Source organism: Terrapene carolina, unplaced genomic scaffold (assembly GCF_002925995.2).
Source record: "Terrapene carolina triunguis isolate 2854851 unplaced genomic scaffold, T_m_triunguis-2.0 Scaffold242, whole genome shotgun sequence".
In the NCBI taxonomy this organism is placed as follows: Eukaryota; Metazoa; Chordata; order Testudines; family Emydidae; genus Terrapene; species Terrapene triunguis.
Genome location: NW_020664593.1, coordinates 4,337,357 through 4,358,281, shown reverse-complemented (window position 1 = coordinate 4,358,281; position 20,925 = coordinate 4,337,357). Strand labels below are relative to the sequence as shown.

General features: G+C 42.1%; 1 protein-coding gene across 1 annotated transcript in view; it reads left to right on the top strand.

The window, feature by feature from the left end:
- Positions 1–20,925, top strand: part of MAATS1 (MYCBP associated and testis expressed 1) — a 56,546-nt gene that overhangs the window by 6,148 nt on the left and 29,473 nt on the right. Inside the window, exons 4-12 of the mRNA XM_024202431.1 lie at positions 1,855–1,938; positions 4,195–4,251; positions 5,288–5,469; positions 5,999–6,176; positions 6,494–6,651; positions 6,917–7,099; positions 7,227–7,369; positions 15,591–15,707; positions 20,436–20,507. Coding sequence (XP_024058199.1) covers positions 1,855–1,938; positions 4,195–4,251; positions 5,288–5,469; positions 5,999–6,176; positions 6,494–6,651; positions 6,917–7,099; positions 7,227–7,369; positions 15,591–15,707; positions 20,436–20,507 — 1,174 coding nt within the window. The remainder of the gene's footprint in view (positions 1–1,854; positions 1,939–4,194; positions 4,252–5,287; positions 5,470–5,998; positions 6,177–6,493; positions 6,652–6,916; positions 7,100–7,226; positions 7,370–15,590; positions 15,708–20,435; positions 20,508–20,925) is intronic.

Here is a 20,925-nt window from a genome sequence, read left to right as displayed (position 1 = left end):
CTGCCTCTTACACTTCCATTAGTAGTAATTTTGCAACAGAAAGTTAATTGACAGTAGAACTGCTTGAAATTTGTTGGAATTTGAACAGATTTTTTTAAATAAAACATTAAAGAAATTAATTAATGAAAAATGTCCATGTCAGCTCTAGTTGATAGTGTTGCTGATGCAAGAGACAGAATGTAACCCAGATTGCTCGCCAGTAACTGTGTTGGTTTTGCAGGGCTAACAGGAGTAAATGCTTGTTTGTGTCAGTAAAGTCAGCAGATGTAACTCAAGGATACACAAGGAGCAGATCTGTGGAGTAAGAAGGGGCAATTTGCCCAGTCCCTATTATGGCTATAACTGTACTATAATGAGATGAGTAGCTTATGCTAATACAGTTAGATCATGAAAATAAGTGCCCACATGTGCTGAATGAAATAAGAATTCATCTGAATGGAGAAGCACTCTGACGTGTGGAGACAATGCCAGTAGCAAAAGCCATCAGCTCAATTAACTGATTTGAACTGTAAGCAAAATTTTGCAATTAAAGGTTTGTCAGAGCCAAGAAAGCATTTCAGGTTCAGGTACTAGCATCTTGACCCAAATATTATTTTGTTGCAATACATTGGGGCAGGTGCTGGGAAAGGATGATTTAAACCGAAGAAGTGGGTTGTAGCCCACGAAAGCTTATGCTCTAATAAATTTGTTAGTCTCTAAGGTGCCACAAGTACTCCTGTTCTTTTTGCGGATACAGACTAACACGGCTGCTACTCTGAAACCTGCAATATATTGTACACCAGAGAAGGTTGATGAAGCCTCATTCTGTCCAGTGTTTGTGGTAGTGGTTGGCTAAACTGTGGGTCTCTGAATTTAAAATTAGGACAACAACAAACTGCTCCATTTTATATAAATTAGTTTCAGGCTTCTGGTAAGTTGCCAAAGATGGTCTTAAAAAGGGCAAAGTGTGACTTTTTGAACTTGTGGAATGAATTACCCAGGGTTCTTAGCTGGTGCTGTGGCATGAGATTTTTCAGGGAACTCTATTTCCTTTCTGTAACCTCTTTCATTCATGGCCTCCTGAGCTCTCTAAATAATGTACAACCCCCAAGAAGACATGGACAGGAAATTATAGACCGTCTGTTGCCCTACTTCAAGCTCAGTGTTGGGTTCTCCAGGATGGGAAATTGCGGGGTGGAGTATTGGCTGTTTTTACAAAGGCTCTATTCCAGCCAGTACACTCCTTAAGCCATCCACAAGGTCAGCCTAATTCTTCTTTACTGTTGGAGAATGCAGAATGAAAATTTTAGAGCCAGCCTGTCATTTCCAGGTTCAATCAAAATCTGTTTAGCCATTTTTTAGTTAGACAGAACAGGGTGACTCTTCCCCTTCATTTGCTGCATCCCCTCCCTTGTATTTTGTACCATACAAATATATTCAGATTCTTTTGCACGCCCACACATACAAATAAAAGTAACAGAATTTTACAAATTCAGATTTTCCAAGTGGTTAATCTTCTTTGAGCAATAGTCTCCAGGCCCGAATTTTATTTTAACAGAAGTAATAAATGACTGATTTTTATATATTCACAGTGCAAAATTTCCATTAAGTTTAGAGCTGCAGTGTTATGTGAGAGACTATAGAGTAATGTAAATGCATAATCTCAATCTTACTTATGCAGGTATGGGTGTTTGCTGCTACTTCATTATAGAGTTTGAGGTGTGTATGTTTTGATGATGCAGCTGTGGAAGTCCAGAGTGAAATAATAAATATTGACGTATAGTTAAAAAAGTATCTTTTAAAAAAAAATCAGAACTGTTTGAACATACTCTCTGAAAATATTTTGATCTGTTTTTATCTTTTTTGGCTTTTTAGATCTCAACCTTCTCTTCAGATTCCTCAAATTGTGTATGAAGATCCTGAAATTAATGGAAGGAACCGCTACAAGTATTTTGAACGGTAAGGAATGAATTAACGACTACCAGATATGGAATAGACCAAATTCCCATCTCAGTCACTCTGCCTCTGACACTGGTGTAACTCCAGTGACATCAGTGGAGCTGCTCTGGAACACTGGTGCCATTGAGATTAGAATCTAGCCCATTGTATGACTGAGCACTGAAAAAATGTGAAATACTTAACTTGTGTATGCAAGTGCAACAGCCAGGCTGTGCTTAGCGGTTGCTCACACATAGCCTTTGGCATTAGACCCAGTCATAGCAAGAGAGAGATGCAGCTGACCCAGCTATTGTGGTTTTCCAGTCTCTTGGAAATATAAAAGAGGAATTTTTAACTTGAGTTTTGCTACCACTGAAACAAGCAGCGGGAACTACAATTTAACTTTTCATCAGAAGAATGACTCCTCTTTCAGAACCGCACCTCCCCTAGAATTACACTGCAGCCCTGGTGTTGGTCTCAAGAGTTAGTATAGGACTTGAAACAACTGCTAAATGCCATGATACAAAAGTTTCCAATTTGGCACATATTCATTGCTGATGTGTGCAGGCTCAACTGCCTTTACTTCAGAGGACTTGTGTTATACTATTAATGAACTTAGCCCCTTTTAAATCCAGTTTTCCAAAATTTCTCACATTTTGCTAGTCTGGTAAAAATGAATCAAAGATGTTTAGAGTTATTTTAGCAAAAGGAAGACAGACTGGCTTGTTCACTGCCACAATTTTAACTTAAACTTTAAAAAGCCTCTTAAAGAGGTTATTAGGAAAGCTTGGTAATGAAACTAGGTTAATATTAGTCTCCTCTGACATGGAAATTCCTAGTGTATGTTTCTAAGCAGGAATTATTAATTATAGAATATCAGGGTTGGAAGGGACCTCAGGAGGTCATCTAGTCCAGCCTGCTGCTCAAAGCAGGACCAATCCCCCCACAGATTTTTGCCCCAGATCCCTAAATGGCCCCCTCAAGGATTGAACTCACAACCCTGGGTTTAGCAGGCCAATGCTCAAACCACTGAACTAGCCCTCCCCTCCATAATAATAATTATAATACTTAGGACTTCAAGCACATTTCACATTAAAACTATCTTACTGCACTGAAGGAAACAATCATATTAGATAAACTTAAAATATCGTTGACCTTTAAAGCTGATTTATGTCATAGGATTCCACTTCCGGATTCCCACAGGGTTTAAAGAAACCCAAACATACGTACAATGCCAAGAATACACTCAATAGGAACCTTATTCTGGTAACTCTCTTGCTGTTCAACCCCAACTTGAATTACAACATGATTTTAGCAGCTGCTATCTTGAGAGCTTCTAGCACTCAAAATTTTTCTGCCACTTTAATTCTTTGGCAGATAGAATTCAAAGTTGTTTTTAAGTATTAGTTGTTAATGCTAAAAAATTCTGAGACAATAGCTGCTAAACTAGGCCAGTAAACTCTTCAAGCACTAATCTGGGGTAGTGGGACAACATGGCCTGATAGGTGTTCTCAAGTTCTAATTTCTGGGATAATATCTTTTTGTAGGGGGGGGGGAAGAGCTAGAAAGGTCAGAGTGAGCTAGAGGGGTGAGACTTGTATGAACAACACTGAACATCACAATAAACCAGTGCATAACTTTATAAATAGTGAATGTGAATTGGACTATGTCATCACACACCCCTCATATTATGTGAAGGTTTTCAAGGCAAGTGTTTTTTTGGTGGGGAGAAAAATATATAGTAATGGACAAGGGGAGAACTTTGTAATGGGACAGTATAGTAATAGACCCACATCTGAGCCAACCAGTCTTAGTATTGTCTCTCTCAGTCCTAACTAATATATATATATAATATGAACTAAGCCATTAACAATGTTGGTCCTGATTCTCCTCTTCTCACCCCAGTGTAAATCAGTGGTGACTCCCTTTAAATTAATGGTGTTGGGCCAGTGTGGGAAGTTGTGTAAATGAAAAGCAAAGTGGGCTCCTTGAATGAGGAAGAATTTTTCCAGTTGGATAGAACAACAATTCTCACATGTTGGTTAAGAAGTAATGAGAGAGTATCTATAAGAGATTAAAGAACTCCTAACTAGTGTGTGTCCTTAAACGTGCAGAAACAGATCCTCAGCTGCTGTAAATCAGCGCTGAAGTCAGTGGAGCTGCACTGTTTTACATCATCTGAGGATCTGGTCCACAGTTTTGCTAAGCTGTAATATTGTGTTATTGTGCATCTTACTCTCATGGCTGTTGTCTTAAACATGTTTTCTCTCTTTGCAGACCTTTCATCCTCTTTCATAAGCCATTTCCACTAAATGTTGCTTATGCAGTGGCAAAGTAAGTGGTGAGGTTTAGAAAAACAGTTACAACAGGTCAATCTTTAGCCACAAATGACTACAGGAGACTAGTATTTTTAATAGTGAAGCAATAGTGAGAACTCATTTAAAGTTCAGAAAGAATCTGTCCACCAGTATGAAATCCCAGGAAGAGCAAGTTAGGGCCAGATGCCTACATCTTAGTTCAGACAATGCTTGGGATATGTAAGCAGCACCACACGGTGCAAGAAACAGAGAGCCAAATGTCTGAGTCTTAGAGGAGAGGAAATGTCTGATATAGCCACACTTTGAGATGTTTGTTGCTGATTTTGTCAAATGGTTTTGCACTACTGTTTATTTGCATACAACATCCTTATAGTAGGATATCCTTGGTATTCCTGGGCGGGGGGAAGGAAGGGACGACAATACACCAAATTCAGACTTGACATAAACGAGTACAGCTCCCAGTGAAGTCACTGGAATTGTGCTTACTTATGGAGGAATTGAATTATTTCCTGTTTGTGTTGAAATGGCACAGGCATAAGTTAAAATACAGCAATCCTGCTTTATCTTGTATTCTTCTGTTAATTGTTTTTGAAGCTACACCCCTTTCCAATAGATTTATTTTGCACACCCACTGAATGCCAGCTCAATGCAAGTTGTTACACCAGACATGAAACTTACATCATTGTTTATCTCACTGTTGAATTTGGCCCAAATACTTCCATCAAGTTGCAGCTACTTAAATCAGGCTACATTTGGCCCTTAATCCTTAAATACAATTCTGTAATATACATATGTGTTAGATACTTGCATGTAACAGTTTAAGCTTCTTGATGCAGAAGGTTCATGGTTCACGGAGGGAGGGATTTTCAGAAGTGCTCAGCAAAGGCCTAACTGCTCTCACTGAAGTCAACTCCATTGATTTCAGTGGGAGCAGAGTTAAGCTAAAGCTGAGCACTTTTGAAAATCAGATCTGTAATGAATATTATCTCAAGTTTTAAAACATTAATGTGACAGTATATACAAAAATGTTCTGGCTCATGTTTGTTTTTTAGAACAGAGCCATATGTTTACCCCTCCATCACCAGTGACAGATCACGCTCCCCCACATCACGAACTCTGGGTACACAGACGGATTACCGGGATGGCGAAGCTCAGACTGACCCGTATTCCCCAGAATATGTAGTACCTCTGGGTTCAATCCCTGAACTGCTGACACTTGCCACTCTCACTTGGGGTGAGTTGGAAGAACCAGAAACATTTCTTTACAATAATAGTGCTCTCTTCCCTTTAGAATGGCAGAATTGCTGTTTCTGTCTATCAGATGTCAGTTCTCTCAGCTTTGACATTACCTTGCTGTGTTTCATTGGGATATATCAGTTTATCTAGCTTTAAAATGGGTGTAATAAAAATATTTACCTACATAACAGGCAAATTGTGAGGCATTTTGTAAGATGTTTTGAGATCATTTCGTTAAATGGCAGTAGATATTGTAAGTGCGGATCTCTTTATACCCAGGAGCAGGAGGAATGACAACCCCCTTTTTAATGTTACCATAACCATGGTAACTGCAGGCTATTCACATTTTAAAAGCTCACTGAGCTAGTTGCCTCAGATTTGTTAACTTCCATCTTTCAAGTGTTCTGTCTCTATTTACTGTAGGGTTTTCTACTGTGCTCATCGCTATAATAGCTTTATATGTTACTCATGGATATTGCCCCGCTCCACAGTCTTTCTAAAGAACTACTGCTTCTTGTCCCTGTAAGGGCGAGGTCTTCCAGCAGGACAAGCTGAGGTGGAGATGATTGAACGTGCCCGGGAGAAACGTGCCTGGGAAGCAACTCTACCACCACTTAGTGATCTCTCACAAACTGAGAAGCGGAGGAAGATGATGGATGACATGGAGAGAAAGGAGTGGGCCTTTAGAGAACAGGAAATAGAAAAGTAGGTGCAAATTGTACGCAGTGTTGCTCTTTCAGTTATAAGGAACCTAAGTGGAGTTTGAAATCAAATAGGTCGGGGATTGGCAGTAGGACGCATGGACTTTTATCTCTAGGTTGCCTATTCATTAGTGGCTGTTACCCAATATCTTGCATCAGGGATAAACTCACTTTTAAAAATGAAAAGACTAAAATGTTATATTTGCAGTCTGGCTGTATTTTACGGATAGGTCACTAGGTAAGTTGTGTTTAAATATAGCAGTGCGGTTTAGGAGTTCTGTGTGCACCTCCATTTATACCTTGCCTTTTTTTCTCTTGAAGATTGCAAGATGTTCGACTAGAAGTTTTAAAGAAGCTTTTGAGGAGACGAGAGGAGGATCAGAATGAGGTGGATGTCAATCGCTTGGACACCCACTGGTTTAACCGTCAGCAAGACAAAGAAGAGAGAGTGAGAAAAATTAAACACGAACATATAAAAGGTAATTTGGAGGATAAGGAAAATAGTATAAGGGGGACTTAATTTCCATACCAAGCTATCTCTCTCCACTCCATTTTTACAAGGCTGCAGCTGTGTAATCAAGATGAAGGCATCCACAGACCACACTGTAGAACTCCTTGGGCCATATTGGTCTGTCGGCCACACTTCGTACTAGAGTTATGACAGCGTGACTGAATTTCTTAGGATATGACTCTTTCAGAACAGTACGTGTCAGGGAATGTCTCATGGTTGCAATTCCTTTTCAGCAATGAGAAAGCTGATAGCTAAAGGGAAGAATGTGGAGGGGAAATTGGAGAGACGAGATGTCATCAGGGACTATACTGATTATGCATCACAGCCCTATGGACCTCTGTCCAGAATTGGTTACTTTCCGGACAACCATTCTGAACGTTATGTAGTAAAAAACCACTTTCTTAACACCTATGAGGGTAAGGCAGCTTGGAAAATCTTAAATTATATGTTATTGACTAAAAATATTAGCATAAGCCTGTACAACAATTCAAATATCTCTCTCTTCTTCCGCCCTGTCCCATACTCCCACTCCACCTTTTCTAGGATTGCTTGAACTGGAGGCATCTCTCCCAGACTCTGTCACTCAGCCCCGGACCAAACCTCCGAAACCCAAGACCACCACCACTAAAGAAGGGTTTATTAAGCGGACTGCTAGGCTAGATATGGAGCTGGCACAGGTTCACCAGGTATGGTGCTGCAGCCAAGAGCAAGCAAGTTCTTTCTAGATTTGAGGTGCACCTTACATGGAAATGCTATTGGGAAGGCACATCTGTCAACTATCTCCAAATTCACTTCCTAAATTCCCCTCTTAGTGCTTTTATAAAGACAGAAATAAGGCCATCTTCAGGGAGAGAACATATCAAACATTAATAACTAGTGGGTTGTCATTTGGCATGATGAGTACTGTTCTGAACTCAGCTAGTCTCCCTTTTTCTATCTCTTCCACATTTTCCCTCTTCTGTGCCCTGTGCTAGTTTGGTGGAAGGAGTAGCTTTCTCTCTTTCCCATCCCCAGTCATTCACGGTCGTCCATTTTTCCTCCTTCTCTTTGTTTCTTCGGCCCTATGAAAATGTGATGGGATTGTGAAATCTGATGTAAATCAGCAATTCTCCTCCTCCCCATGCTTGCCTTCCTTTCCCCCATCCCTTTAAAATATTTTAAAAATACAACAAACCTATTGGTTAAAATGTCAAATTATTATTATTTAAATAAACCAAAGCAGGATCAGAAGTTTCAAAATTCTGCACATCTGAAGTAAAGTGGGTCAATTGTCCCAACTTATCCAAATTGGATTAGAACAGTGGAAGCAGATCACTGCAGTTACCTAGCAACTTAAATAAGTATTGTCTGATTTTCTGAATACATAAAATGCACATGCCGTCACTACAACTGTGCAAGCAAATCCGTTGTCCACACATGTAAATGACCAGTGTCTAAGCAAATACCCTATCTGCAAATGCAGTCACAGTATTTACAGTTGAAATTAGGTGAACTGTAAGGCATGCATCTTGTGTTGCAATTATGGACTTGTGTTTTTGAAAATCAGGCCTATTGGATAAAGTATTCCTAAAGTAAATATTATTTATTATACACACAGTTTTGTCCATTTTATTAGATTTATCTTCAAATCCAGTTGATAAGAAATATTTAGTCATGCATAGTGTGTGTGTATATAATTTTTTTCTTGTTTTAGTGTAGCACAGTAATATATTTAATACAGGCAGTAACTTTCTGTTAATAGAACTGAAATCTTGCATTGAAATAACTACCATACTACCTCAAATTCAGTCATCTAATCTTATGAAAGACAGTGTTGGATTTGGTCGCTGCTTGGAGGGAAAATTTTCAAGGAAAAAACTTCAGATGTGTAGGAAGTGCTAAGGAGCTGTCTTTATGGAGTCAGTACTGAACCTAATGCCCCCTATGGTTGTAGACTGTATGCCAGGGGTGGGCAAACTTTTTGGCCTGAGGGCCACATCTGGGTATAGAAATTGTATGGTGGACCATGAATGCTCACGAAATTAACACTTCAGAGATATTCAAATAAACTTTAATAAAGATTCATTTCAGTGGAAATAAACATAAAACCGTACTTACTATTATAAATATACCATCATAACAATGTATTACAACAATTAAACCAAACTTACCCCCTTTCCACGCCCTTTCTCTCTAGCCTGGATTTGTTGGGCGTCAGCTTCCAGTCATTGGAATTAATTGAGATTCACCAGCCCCCTGCTCTCAAAAATCTCCTTCCACGTAGGTCCCAGCAGCCCACAACTTTGAAAACTGTCACTGAGCACTCCCTGGCCAACTACTCTTTGTTTTATCCTCAACAATGGAAAATTAACACTACTAAAACAGCACAGGCACCTAAGCGAACAAGTAGCAGGCACGTGGGCTTTGCACGTTCCAGGCTCTGATGGCACGTGAGGCACATTCGGGTTGTGCAGCCGGAGTAATATGCGCAGGGTTGGCTTTAGGAAGTGTGGGGCCCGATTCGAAGACGTGGGGCTTGTACTCACCGGGCGGCGCTCCGAATCTTCGGTGGCACTTCGGCGGCAGGTCCTTCACTCGCTCCGGGTCTTCGACAGCACTGAAGGACTCGCCGCCGAAGACCCAGAGCGAGTGAAGGACCCGCCGCCGAAGTGCCGCCGAAGACTCAGAGCACCACCAGGTGAGTAAAAATTAAAAAGGGATTCTCGGCCAGGGCTCGCAGGGCCCCTGCCACTGGGCGCGGGGCCCGATTCGGGGGAATCAACCTAAAGCCGGCCCTGACATGCCCGTCACACAAGCCCCCGACCTCAGCCAGAGCAGGGCAAGCCCCTGATCCCGCTTCCCGGAGCAGGGCAAGCCCCCAACCTGCTTCCCAGCCGGAGTGCTGAGGGCCAGATTAAAAGGTCTGATGGGCCGGATGCAGCCCGCGGGCCATAGTTGCCCACCCCTGCTCTATGCTATTAGAGGTGTCATGTGTCTTCTGCATAAAACCAAGGTCCTGAGCACCTGTGGTCATGATCAGATGGCAAGATACTCCAGGCATTCTTCCAAGAGTTAGAGATGTTAGCTCATGGTTTTCTGGCTAAATTCCAATTTCAGCAATTACATTATCTGTCTGTCTAAAGGACTTCTCATGGTTCTGACAGACTATAGTGAAGATTCCCAAACTATAGTCATGGATTACAAGTGGTCCCCAGAGTTGGCTGGTCAGTAATGATGGCTCTTGTCCTTGGTGTCAGCTGAGAGAAATAGATGGAGAAGGGGAGACTTAATTTAGAGTGAAAATAGAGACAGTGGGCCAGATTCTTACCTGGTATAAATCAGCGTAGCTCTAGTGACTTCAATGGAGCTGCACTGATTTACGCCAGCTGTGGATCTGGTCTGCTGTGATGGATTTTTCAAAAATGGGAAAACGTCTATTTCTTGCATTAAAAACACCTAAAATACACATTCTTTTTTCTGAGGAAATCTGCATATCTATTACAATGGGTCTTACTCCTACCTGTGGTTACTTGGAGGCAGAGCCAGACCTGTCAATCAAGGCAGGATGGGGATGGCCACACCCCTGAAGACCCTGCTAGTCAGCTTGAACTGGCTCCATCAACGGCAGAGAGGCTTAACAAGTTCTTCTGCTCCAAAGAACAAGAAAATAAAACAATCAGAAAGGGATTCTTTTTATCTTAATAGTCAGCTTATTGGATTCTAAGCATCGTTGGGCTGTTACGTAGCTTTGGGGGGCTCTACAGCAAGATTGCTGGAAACTCCTTTCTGATACTGAGGTAGCTGGCTGCAGCAGCTTCTAGTGTAGCATGTCTGGGCAGACTGTTCTGTCAGGAACACCTCACAGGCAGCCAGAGAGAGAAGTTGGCAGAAAAGGGTGCAAAAATGCCTGGACTAACATAACTACTTGCTGTGGGTTGACCAAGCCCTACCGCTTTCTTACTGTCTTCCACACAGCCAGCCCTGGAGGGATGATAGAGAGAGCAACCCAGACATGAAGAAAACAGGCAGTAAAAGGCCTCTTGGCTTACCACTTATTTCTGACTGTTTCCCCTGCTTTCTTTAGCAAGGTGTGAGTCAGCCCTTTTAGAGCTATTTCTGCCTTTCTGTACGATTCAGTGAATCAACATGGCTGTGCCATGTGAAAGCTTCCCCTGCCCTTTCCTCAGGAAGGGGTTTAGAGAGGGGCTATAAAGTTCAAGGAAACCACTTACGGATCATCTTAAGAGTGATCTTTTCAAGTGTTACCCTTACTTCTCTAGCACAGCAGCAGTACAGTTCTCCCTTCAGATCCCCTCTTTAGTGGTAGTCTCCTTCTGTCCTACAAATAATGGGGGAGGGAACCTTGTAAAATCAGAATATGCTCAGTGGTTGGGCCCTGAGAGGCTAATTAATCTTGTTTTCCCCCCTATAAATCTGAGAAACAGTGAAGGAAAGGTTAAAGGCATCAGGAAAGAAGCTGCAGATTCTGAGCACAGGAGTCACTCCTTTACAAAGGAAATTTCTTAGGCTCGATTTTCCCAGTAAAAGATGAGCAAGCCATTCAAGGACTCTCTGTTCCTCCATCTCTTCCATTTCTAGTTTGCCACAATACAAATTTTCCCATGGTAAAGGCTCTAAAGGGACAAAAAAGGGCCCAGGAAACTCATTTGTCTTTCTGAGAGCATAAGCAGCTTTTTTTAGACTTGGGGCTAGAGCCCACACAGGAGGAAACTCAGAATCAGTTTTTTGAGAAGTAACTTGAAACCATTCTCAGGAGTATTAGGTGGACAATATATTCCTCCAGATAAGCTCCTATAAAAAAGGAAATGTGGGAAGAAATGGGAGAGAAGCCTGGCTTACATTTTAGAATTAAATGGCACTCCAAAACCAGGGTTATTGGCATCTCCCTCTTCCTCCAATTGAAATCTTGGAGTATGAAGACTAAAATGCCATCTGCTTCAAACTAGGATAATTGATTTCCCAGGGAACAAGAAAGCTTAGGGCTCTAGTCAGCCCTCTTTCCAGTGCCCAAACATGCCAAAGACTGAGGAGTGCTCAACTGGAAATTCTTGAACAGATTCCTGCTGTCACCACAGTTCAGGATAGATACCCTAAATTCCAACATAGCAACAAGTTCTAAAGAAAAACATCTATCACTAATTGATCTTAAGAACACCTATATGCACTTATTACATGACCCTCTCACAAAAAATCTCTCAACTTCACATGCAACACATAATGTTACCACTATGCTGCTTTGCGTTTGGCCTACCTGCCTCTAAGGATGTTTTCCAAAGTGTTTTCCTTGGGCAAAAAAGGGTTTGTATATACGTGTGCTAAGACGACCTGCTCATTGGAGCACACTTTCTGAAAAAGGCCCATAAGGGAGCCGTCACACAGTCCAGATTGTATTCTGGAATAACATGAATTTGTCAACACTACCAACAGCTAAATGATGTCACGCAGTCCGTCACTTCTGGACATAGTCATAGATGTCAAATTATCACATCTATCAGGTCTCTGATGTCTTGGATAAGAACGAAGGTCTCTGGCACCAACATACCATTGTGAGAGATTCCAGTTGTCTTCTCCAGAAGTTGCTTAATCTCTCAGGGCCCATCATCCCTGTCCTCCTTTGTGCTGTTGCCCAGGGGAACTCAGAAGGACACAGTTCGTTGGAATCAGGGTTAGTGCAAAAAATTTATGCCAGCTTCAAGAACAGGGAAGATCATTCATGGAACAACTTAATTCAAGGTTAATGACAAAAGATTAGAGTGATTAAATAGGTCCTAAGAACTAAACCTCCAGTCCTGATCAGCCAAGATGTATCAGTGATATCATACAGTATCTGTAGCTACAATCATGCATTTTCTCTAATGGCCAAGAGCATAGCTGTCCTTTTCTGTTCACAGTGTTCTCCAGGACAAGAAAAAAGGGGCACAAGTGAGCTGGGTGGTCCCACATTGTCCAGGGAGGTCCTGGTTCTTGTATCTAATCAGGTGGCATGCACCACTCAGTTCTGTCTCCTCTACAAGAAGGAACTACTCTCAAGGAAAATATTTTGCACCCAAGTTAAGAAAAATTTTCTCACAACTTAATATGTGAGAAGTACTAATTAAAATGGGATATTCAGATGTTTACACTTTTTAACCTTGAGAAGTATTCCACAAACAGGGTGTCTTAAAGGGCCTGGTGTATATGTTCTTCAATCCAGTCCACTTCCCTAACTAAATTCCCGCCTTCGTTCTCCTCCTCTAGAGACAAGTAGAATCCCACTGAAGGTCTCCTGAGCCTCCATTTCCTTAAGTCAACGGTTCTCAACCAGGGGTCTGCAGAGGTCTTCCAGGGGGTACATCAACTTATCTAGATATTTGCCTAGTTTTACAACAGGCTACATAAAAAGCACTAGCAAAGTCAGTACAAACTAAAATTTCATATAGACAATTACTTGTTTATATGGCTGTGTGTAGTATACACTGAAATGTATGTACAATATTTATATTCCCATTGATTTATTTTGTAATTGAATGGTAAATATGAGAAAGTAAGCACTTTTTCAGTAATAGTGTGCTGTGACAGTTCTTTGTAAATTTATGTTTGCTTTTGTAAGCAAGTAATGTTTAAAGTGAAGTGAAACTTGGAGGTACGCAAGAGGAATCAGACTCCTGAAAGGGGTACAGTAGTCGGGAAAGGTTGAGAACTTTTTTGCTGGTTCCTTGTGCTGTTTTCTGTTTTCTTCATGCAACATCTTTGTATTCTGTGGCTTTGAATAAAAAAGTGTGAACATCTGAGGGGAAAACAACTTCTATCTTCGAAAGATTCTGAAATGTACCAGTTTAGTTATCTGATAACTGAAGCTATAACAGCAGTATTTTAAAAATATTATATGGATTATAACCAACAGAGCTAGATATTTTCTGAAGTGTACCCTGCATTCAGTATTGCTTTTTAGAGCTCTCCGGGCATCAAGAGTATACAGTTGTGAATGGGAGGGGAAGTGTTCCAAAACTTTATATAGGAGATGTGTATATGAGACTCTACGATTTGATTTAGACTGAAGAAATTGGCGAATCTGTGACAGGATTCCCGGGATACAACCTGGAATTGTGGGACCGCTGTGCCCCCTTAACTCTCCAGCTAGGGCTGTCTCTCATATTGCTTTGCCAGTGACAAGCAGCAAACCGCTCCAGGTGCTGTTATCACTCAGCCACCAACATGCAGAGGCACACCCAGCTAAGTTGCATGAATGATCTCCAGCTCACTCATGAGCTATACACAGGGAAACACCAGCAAATCTCCCAAGCCCTCAGCCTTGCACCACAGAAATATACCTTCTTACACTGCTCAAGACCTTCTCTTGAACAGTGCAAGCTCATTAATTAGTTTGCCACTTTGTCAAAGGAAAGTGGACATGCACCAGCCTTTGTAATCTGAACAGATTCCCCAAGCACTTTAGACAATCTTACTGGTAAGGATAAAACATCAAAATAAGTTTGTTAACTACAGAAAGATAGATTTTAAGTGGTTATAAGTGGAAGGCATAAAGATCAGAGATAGTTACCTTAAGAAAATAAAAAGTAAACATGCATTCTAAATCCTAAACTTTTAGACTAAGCAAGAGTTGAATCAAACAGCTTTTCTCACTGGATGTTCTGGGTAGGTTACAGTTCTTAATACACAGGCTGAATTTCCTTCTTAGCCTGGGACCAATCTCCTCAGTTCAAAGTCTTTGTTTTCCCAGCATTCTTTTTGCCTTCAGCGTAGGTAGGGGAGAAGAGAGGTGGTCTCATGATGCCCCTGTCCCTTATTTTATACTCTCAATGTCCATGGGAAGATACTGGCCTAGACATGTCCTTGTTGAGTCACAGAGTGTAGCAATCCCCATTGTTTGAACAACTGAGTCATAGAGTTGAGCAGTCCTCATTGTGTGGTGCTTGCACAACTGTCTCTTATTGAATTGCAGATCTCTTGTTTACAGTTCTCCTGCTGGTCAATGGTCATTTAACACCCGCCTGAGTCACCTCCTTTATTGGGAAATAGCAGTGGGTGACTTCGAAACTCACAACATATTTCAATAACAACCATATAGCAAAATCTCATAACTTCATACACACTAACAATTTTTATATATATAGAACAATGAGTTTCCCCGCAGATCATGACCTTTCATATCTTACATGGCATGCTTTGTATGAAGTATCACAACCATATAAGAATGATGAATATGGGGGGCTACAGGGTGCTGCTTTGAGGTAGGGTGTGTCAGAGACCCCCTGGAATATCATTTTTCGCTTTGTCCTCACACACTGTATTAGTGATGTTTTGTGCACTCTTAACATCTGGCACTTTTAACAAATATGCCTAGAGAGGGGGTCATATTCCAGTTATGGAAGTATATTATTTATGACTGGTTTATAAAGGCTGTTAACTGCTTTCAGTTTGCAAAGAAAGTTGCCGCTGTACTTGATACTAAGTAATACTAAGTAATTACTTAAAGTACAAAGTAATTGATTCAGCAGAATTTCCATTTTTTAGAAATGTAAAATCGTTCTCCAGCTGTGCTTTTCCAGAATGTAGTATATTAGGGGTTAAGATCAAACACCCTCTGGACTCATTTCAAGAGAGTGAGTGTCAGTCTATGCACTTGCCAACAAGGTACTGTAAATATACACTTACCCCCCTGCCTTACTTTAAACTCCATCAAGGTCTTCTGACTACCCTATTTAACAAGAATGTACAACACCTGACTTTTGAGCTGAGATGGAAGGAGTAGGTAAGAAAATTAAAGGTACAATCGTGCAAGGTGCTGAATGCCCTCAATTCCCATTGTAATTCCATAACAGCAAGACTGGGCCCTAGTGTCGTCTGCTATCTAGTACAGTTTTCGAACCCTGTATGGAAAGAGCCTAAATTGTATGACTGTTTCAGGCACTGCTAGAGAAGAAGAATAAAGTTAAGGAGCCAAAGAAGCCGCTTCGTTTCCTTCAGAAGATAACAAAACCTGTTCCTCGGCCCCTAACTCCAACACTGCTAAGACCGTCAACTGTAAGTTGGATGTTTTTAGAAGTTTTTGCTGTAAATCCTGTATTAGTCACTATCAAGTTACTCAAGGACTGTCCAGGAAAATATGAGAGCTAGTTAGTTCTGTCTTTTGTACAATGTTTTTTACTTAAAAATAAAACTGACAAGCAGCGTAGCATTAGACTTTCACCTAATTACCGCACTATAAGAACCTTGATAGGTACAGGGAATCAGTTTTAATTAGCACAAAATTCTCTAACATTAGGCTATAAAATAATATTAGTCCAAAATAGATCCAGGGTGAGTGGATTAGTGTTTGGTGGGTCTTCTTACACCCCCGTACCTTGTCCCTTCTAGGTGAGCCGTTCCGAGTTTTTCTTCCTTAACCCAAGAAATACTTCCTAAGAGTTGTTGGGATTTTTTTTTTTAAAGCAGGTTCCAAGGTACTTTTTTTTCCATAATGAACATTTTTCCAAACATCAGTCATTCTTGATTCTCTATTTAGATATTGTGTGGCTTCATTATGATCTTTCCAATACCGTTGAATTTCACCCAAATAAATCCTACCAGCTTCCTGTCCAGTTCTTCAGTTGAAGTCTTAGTGTAGAACTATGCACGGATACAAAAATTTGGATCCTCATCTAATCCGCAAAGATGGTAACAATGCATCTGCAGATATCTGCAGATTTGCAGGGCTCTATTCAAATGGCCTTAGGTAGGTAACACTTCAGGCTAGCTTCACCTTCTGATGCTTTCACATACTCTGCAGGACTGCTGAGTGTCTTGCATCAGGCATTCCACTCATGCATGCGGCAGTCTCATCAAGCCTCCCCTGCTGGAATCTCCCATCATGCAGGGACTGAGTAGGGCTTCTTCTGCAATTACCCCTCCTGGATGCCAGGGCTTTCTGTGAACAAGATGATACTTCTGACACAACCATCATGGAGATATTGGCTGAGAGATGAGCATCTCAAGAGGCCATATGTGGCAAGCTGGAGTGACAGGGACAGAAGGGAATGTAATAGAAGACTGACAGAATGGAAGAGACTAATCCAGGCCTCCACAACTCTTCCCCTTTCCCTCACAACAGCCTGGCAAAGAACTGAAAACTGTATCAAATGACCACCCTGTCGTAGGGAGAGAGGTCATTCTCACCTAAGCCAAGAACTGACATGAGACTGTGACCCAGAGTTATGGGCCCCAAGAAAGGACCTGAAGTACTTGAAACCTACCAGGGTCTCCCTGTTGGAGATGGGTGACACCTGGTAAGGCACTCAGGCATATAAACTGTTAGTTGTTTTCAGGATATGATTTCTCTGATACTTTTGTTCTAAGTCCCAGGTCTAGAAGAAGTAGATTGTGAGATACTGCCCCAAGAAAGGTGACAGCTTGAGACTTAAGTGGGTGTGCCCACAAGGCCATAAAAGCGTCAGAGGTGCACTTACCTCAGGAACTGTGACACTCTCACAACCTCAGAGGCTGTCCTTTACTCGCTCCAATACCCTACACAGTCCCCCCGTCTTCTCCAGGCTCCTCCAATCCCCATTCTGCCCGTAGATCCCCCTGCCCCTTACTGCTTCTGCAGGGTGCACGTGATAGGTTTCTGCATCCCCTCAGATGTTCTGCTGGGAAGAGAAAAGCAGTGACGTTTTCCTCACTGTCAAGAAAAATCATTCATGGAGTTGCACAAAACTTGCCAGCTGTACAGTTCCAAATACAGGGAGTAGCTCTGCATCTGCCATCCCACAAGAATGTAAATAAACCCTGTAGGAGGTTGTTTTTACTTCTCTAGCACTTGGTGTATGTTTGTAATCATTGGACCTATAAATTTACTCTAATTGTGAGCTCAACTGTAAAAAGTGAGCAAACATGTTTAAAGTGTCACAATTACCTATAACAGTAAATATTGATGGGAGAAAAAGTCTAACTGTCAGATGGAATGAATCAGTCAAAACAAAAAGGCCTAGTGCTATAATTCACAGACTGTGCTAAGGCCATTCCAGGTAAACAAGAAAAGTAGGGGTCTTGAAATCAGTGAACCAAAATTGTTGTGTGAGAAATTAGGCCTAACTTGTGGACAAAACAATGAGGGGTTGGGCTATTCCATCCATCAATCTCTTTTGGTGTCCTGAAAAAGAGACTGTGGAGAAAGCTGGCTACTGCGACTCTGGCTGACTGAAAGATGGCAGCCATTGTGGCTGCCATCCCCCACTGTTTCCTGGGACTCTGGATCTTCTTCATCCTAATCCTGACCACAGAGCCAAATGATATTGCCACCTCCACTGGCTCTGGCTCAATCACAGCCACCACCTGGGATATAAGACTGTCACACACATCCCCTGCCCCTTTGTGTGTTCTTCCCCTTCTCCACCTAATTTCTTCTCTTTCCTATCCCTCTCCTTTTTCCTTGTCTCTAATAAGAGTCTGGCTTAGCCAGCCAAGACAGTATTTTGCAGCACTGCTGTAAGCCTGTGACCAGAGAGAAGCAGCTAAATGCAGTGCCCTAAACGGCCCAATTTTGGTACAAGTTTGCCGGGTCTCAGAGTGGCTGATAAGATCATGTGCTGTGTCTATGTTTCTCTGGTGATGAAGTGCAAGTGAGACTTAACGTCAGAGACAGAAACTGTATTGTCTATCTCTGCTGTTCTTTTCTCTCCCTGTTTTGTGTGTGTTCATCTTGTTTTGTCTTTTAGAAAACAGGATTGGACTTTAAAAACCCCAGCAACTCCAACAGCTCCAGTCTATCTCAACTAACTTTCTCCCCCTTCCCCCAAATAAGGACAGTTATTACCGTATGTACTGTACATACCATACATTACTGTTAAATGAGGGGCCTTCTTTCTAACAAGTCTCTCCAGCTAAAGGGAGAGGGAATAAGGAGTGCTATTAAAATGAAAGCCTTAATACTTTACATTTCAAATGCTGTTTTTCTCTCTTTTCTGTATCTTTAATCTAAAGTTAAAAAGGAATTTTAAGGGTATTTGCCATGGTGCTAAACTGGCTGAGCTCTCTGTATACCAGACCCCGAACCTTATTTAAAACTGTTTAATATTGGGTAGTTTCAGGCCCATGTTAACACCTTTGACTCTTTGGACTATATATTCCATCCTAATTAATACAACATGTGGCAGCTGTCTTAGTTGCCTCTCTGGTTCACAGTCTCCCTCCGCCAATAGGCATTTTATGCCTCAGTTTCTCCTCTGGCTGGCTGGCTGATTTGCTATGGTTTAGCTTTCCAGCCAAACTATAAAGTTCTTTCTTTCTGGAGTAACAAAACAGTCTGTGTGGGTTTTCCCTCATGATACAAGGAAAGGAAGGGGCTTTTCGGAAGCTCCAGGCTGGGGGAGACCCTTAAGTGAGAGCAGTTGCATGCACCAAGCCCACTCCACTTCTCTCATCCCAGGCCCTTTCCTTCTGCATTCCCCACAAGTCTGATTCTTTTCCCCTCAGTGCAGAGCTCACAAGCTGTTTTCTACTCCACTGAACAACCTCTCTGGGATTCCATCCCCCTCTTCTCTCCAGGTTTCCTTTGTCCCAGCCCTCACCAAGCACTTTCACAGGCTTCCTCCCAGACCTTCTAGCTCCTAAGCTGTCCCAGCCTGGCCCCTTCCAGGGACCTCAGCAAGAAGAACCATGCCCTGATAGCTCTAGACTGAGCATAAGAGTGCCTTACGTAGTCCTGCCCCATTTCCCACTATGCATAGGCGCCGACTGCGTGGGTGCTCTGGGGCTGGAGCACCCACGGGGAAAAATTGGTGGGTGCTTTGCACCCACCGGCAGCTCCCTGCCTCCGCTCACCTCCGCTCCACCTCCTCCCCTGAGCACACCGCGTCCCTGCTTCTCCCCCTAGCTCCCAGCACTTCCCGCCGCAAAACAGCTGTTTTGTGGTGGCAAGTGCTGGGAGGGAGGCGGGAGGAAGGGAAACGCAGCGTGCTCGGGGAAGAGGCAGGGCCGGGGTGGGGATTTGGGGAAGGAGTGCAATAGGGGCAGGGAGGGGACGGAGTTGGGGCAGGGACTTTGGGGAAGGGGTTGGAATGGGGGCGAGGCAGGGGCGGGAGGGGGTGGAGGCGGGGGGGGGTCGCGCATCCACCGGCGCCGAGAAAAGTTGGCCCCTGTGCCACTATGCCTTATTATCCTAGCCCCTGTTCTGAGCTGAAATCAGGAACAAGCTATAGTAGGCCTGTAGCTTAAAGGGACAGCACACCCTGTTACAAACCCCAAAATAATACACCTTGTTTACTTCAAAATTGTCATTCACTGGGTCTTCAAACTCACTATGCTACACTAATAAGCCTTACCAGGAGAATGAAACTCAGGGGAAATTTCCTAAATGTTCCCCTTCCTTAGTGTTTAGAATTGTTAATACATGTGAATGATAATTGTGTTCCCATCTTAGTCACCACTTAGTCAAGCTACATATATATATAGTTCTTTTAATCCAGATTGTAATTCTTGCCATCCCCCCATATCATTTATGTTACTCTTCTCTGAACTCCCTTTCAGAATCCCCAGCATAAATCTTTGTATAGTCTGTCTGTCCCATATTTTATAAAATATAGACATATATATTTTTCTGACTCATCTTCTATTCTCTGGAAATTAGAAGAGTGATGATTAAAACCCATGAGAAACTAGGTATATCGATTGTATTCTGAGAAAGCTAGTTAGATGGATGGTTCATTCAGTTTTCCTTCTGCTTCCTCCCTAAAATAAATACATAATTGTAACTGGATTATTGTTGTGTGTTGGCAGAAAGAAGAGGAGCTAGAACTGGCAGTGATCTTTTTGCAGAAGTTAATCCGAGGCAGAGCTATTCAGAACATGGTATTCTGTGTCCCTTTGACTATTTCTGTCTTCAAAATACTGAAAGGGGCTATTGAGGGTATATTAAAAATCTGTTCCCAATAGCACGGAACTAATCCAGGCCTGAGGTGGTTGAGCAACATGTCCTCCTATCCATACCCCATATCCTTCCAAGGCTGAAGTCTTTGCTTTCCATCCCAAATTTCTGACAGGAACTTCTAGGTTCCTATCTGTGGGACTCTCTCCCTGAGAATATCTGCTGATATCCTTTATGGCTGTATTCAGGACTTGGTGTTGGGCCTTTCTGTACAGGTCTGGTCACTTTTGATCATTTTGCCTATCTTGGTGGGGGAGGAGGGTGTCTGTTTTATAGACCTGCTGCTTCTCTGTGTACCATTGGGATTAGCTCTGCTTTACTGATGATTGTTTTAATTTTTAT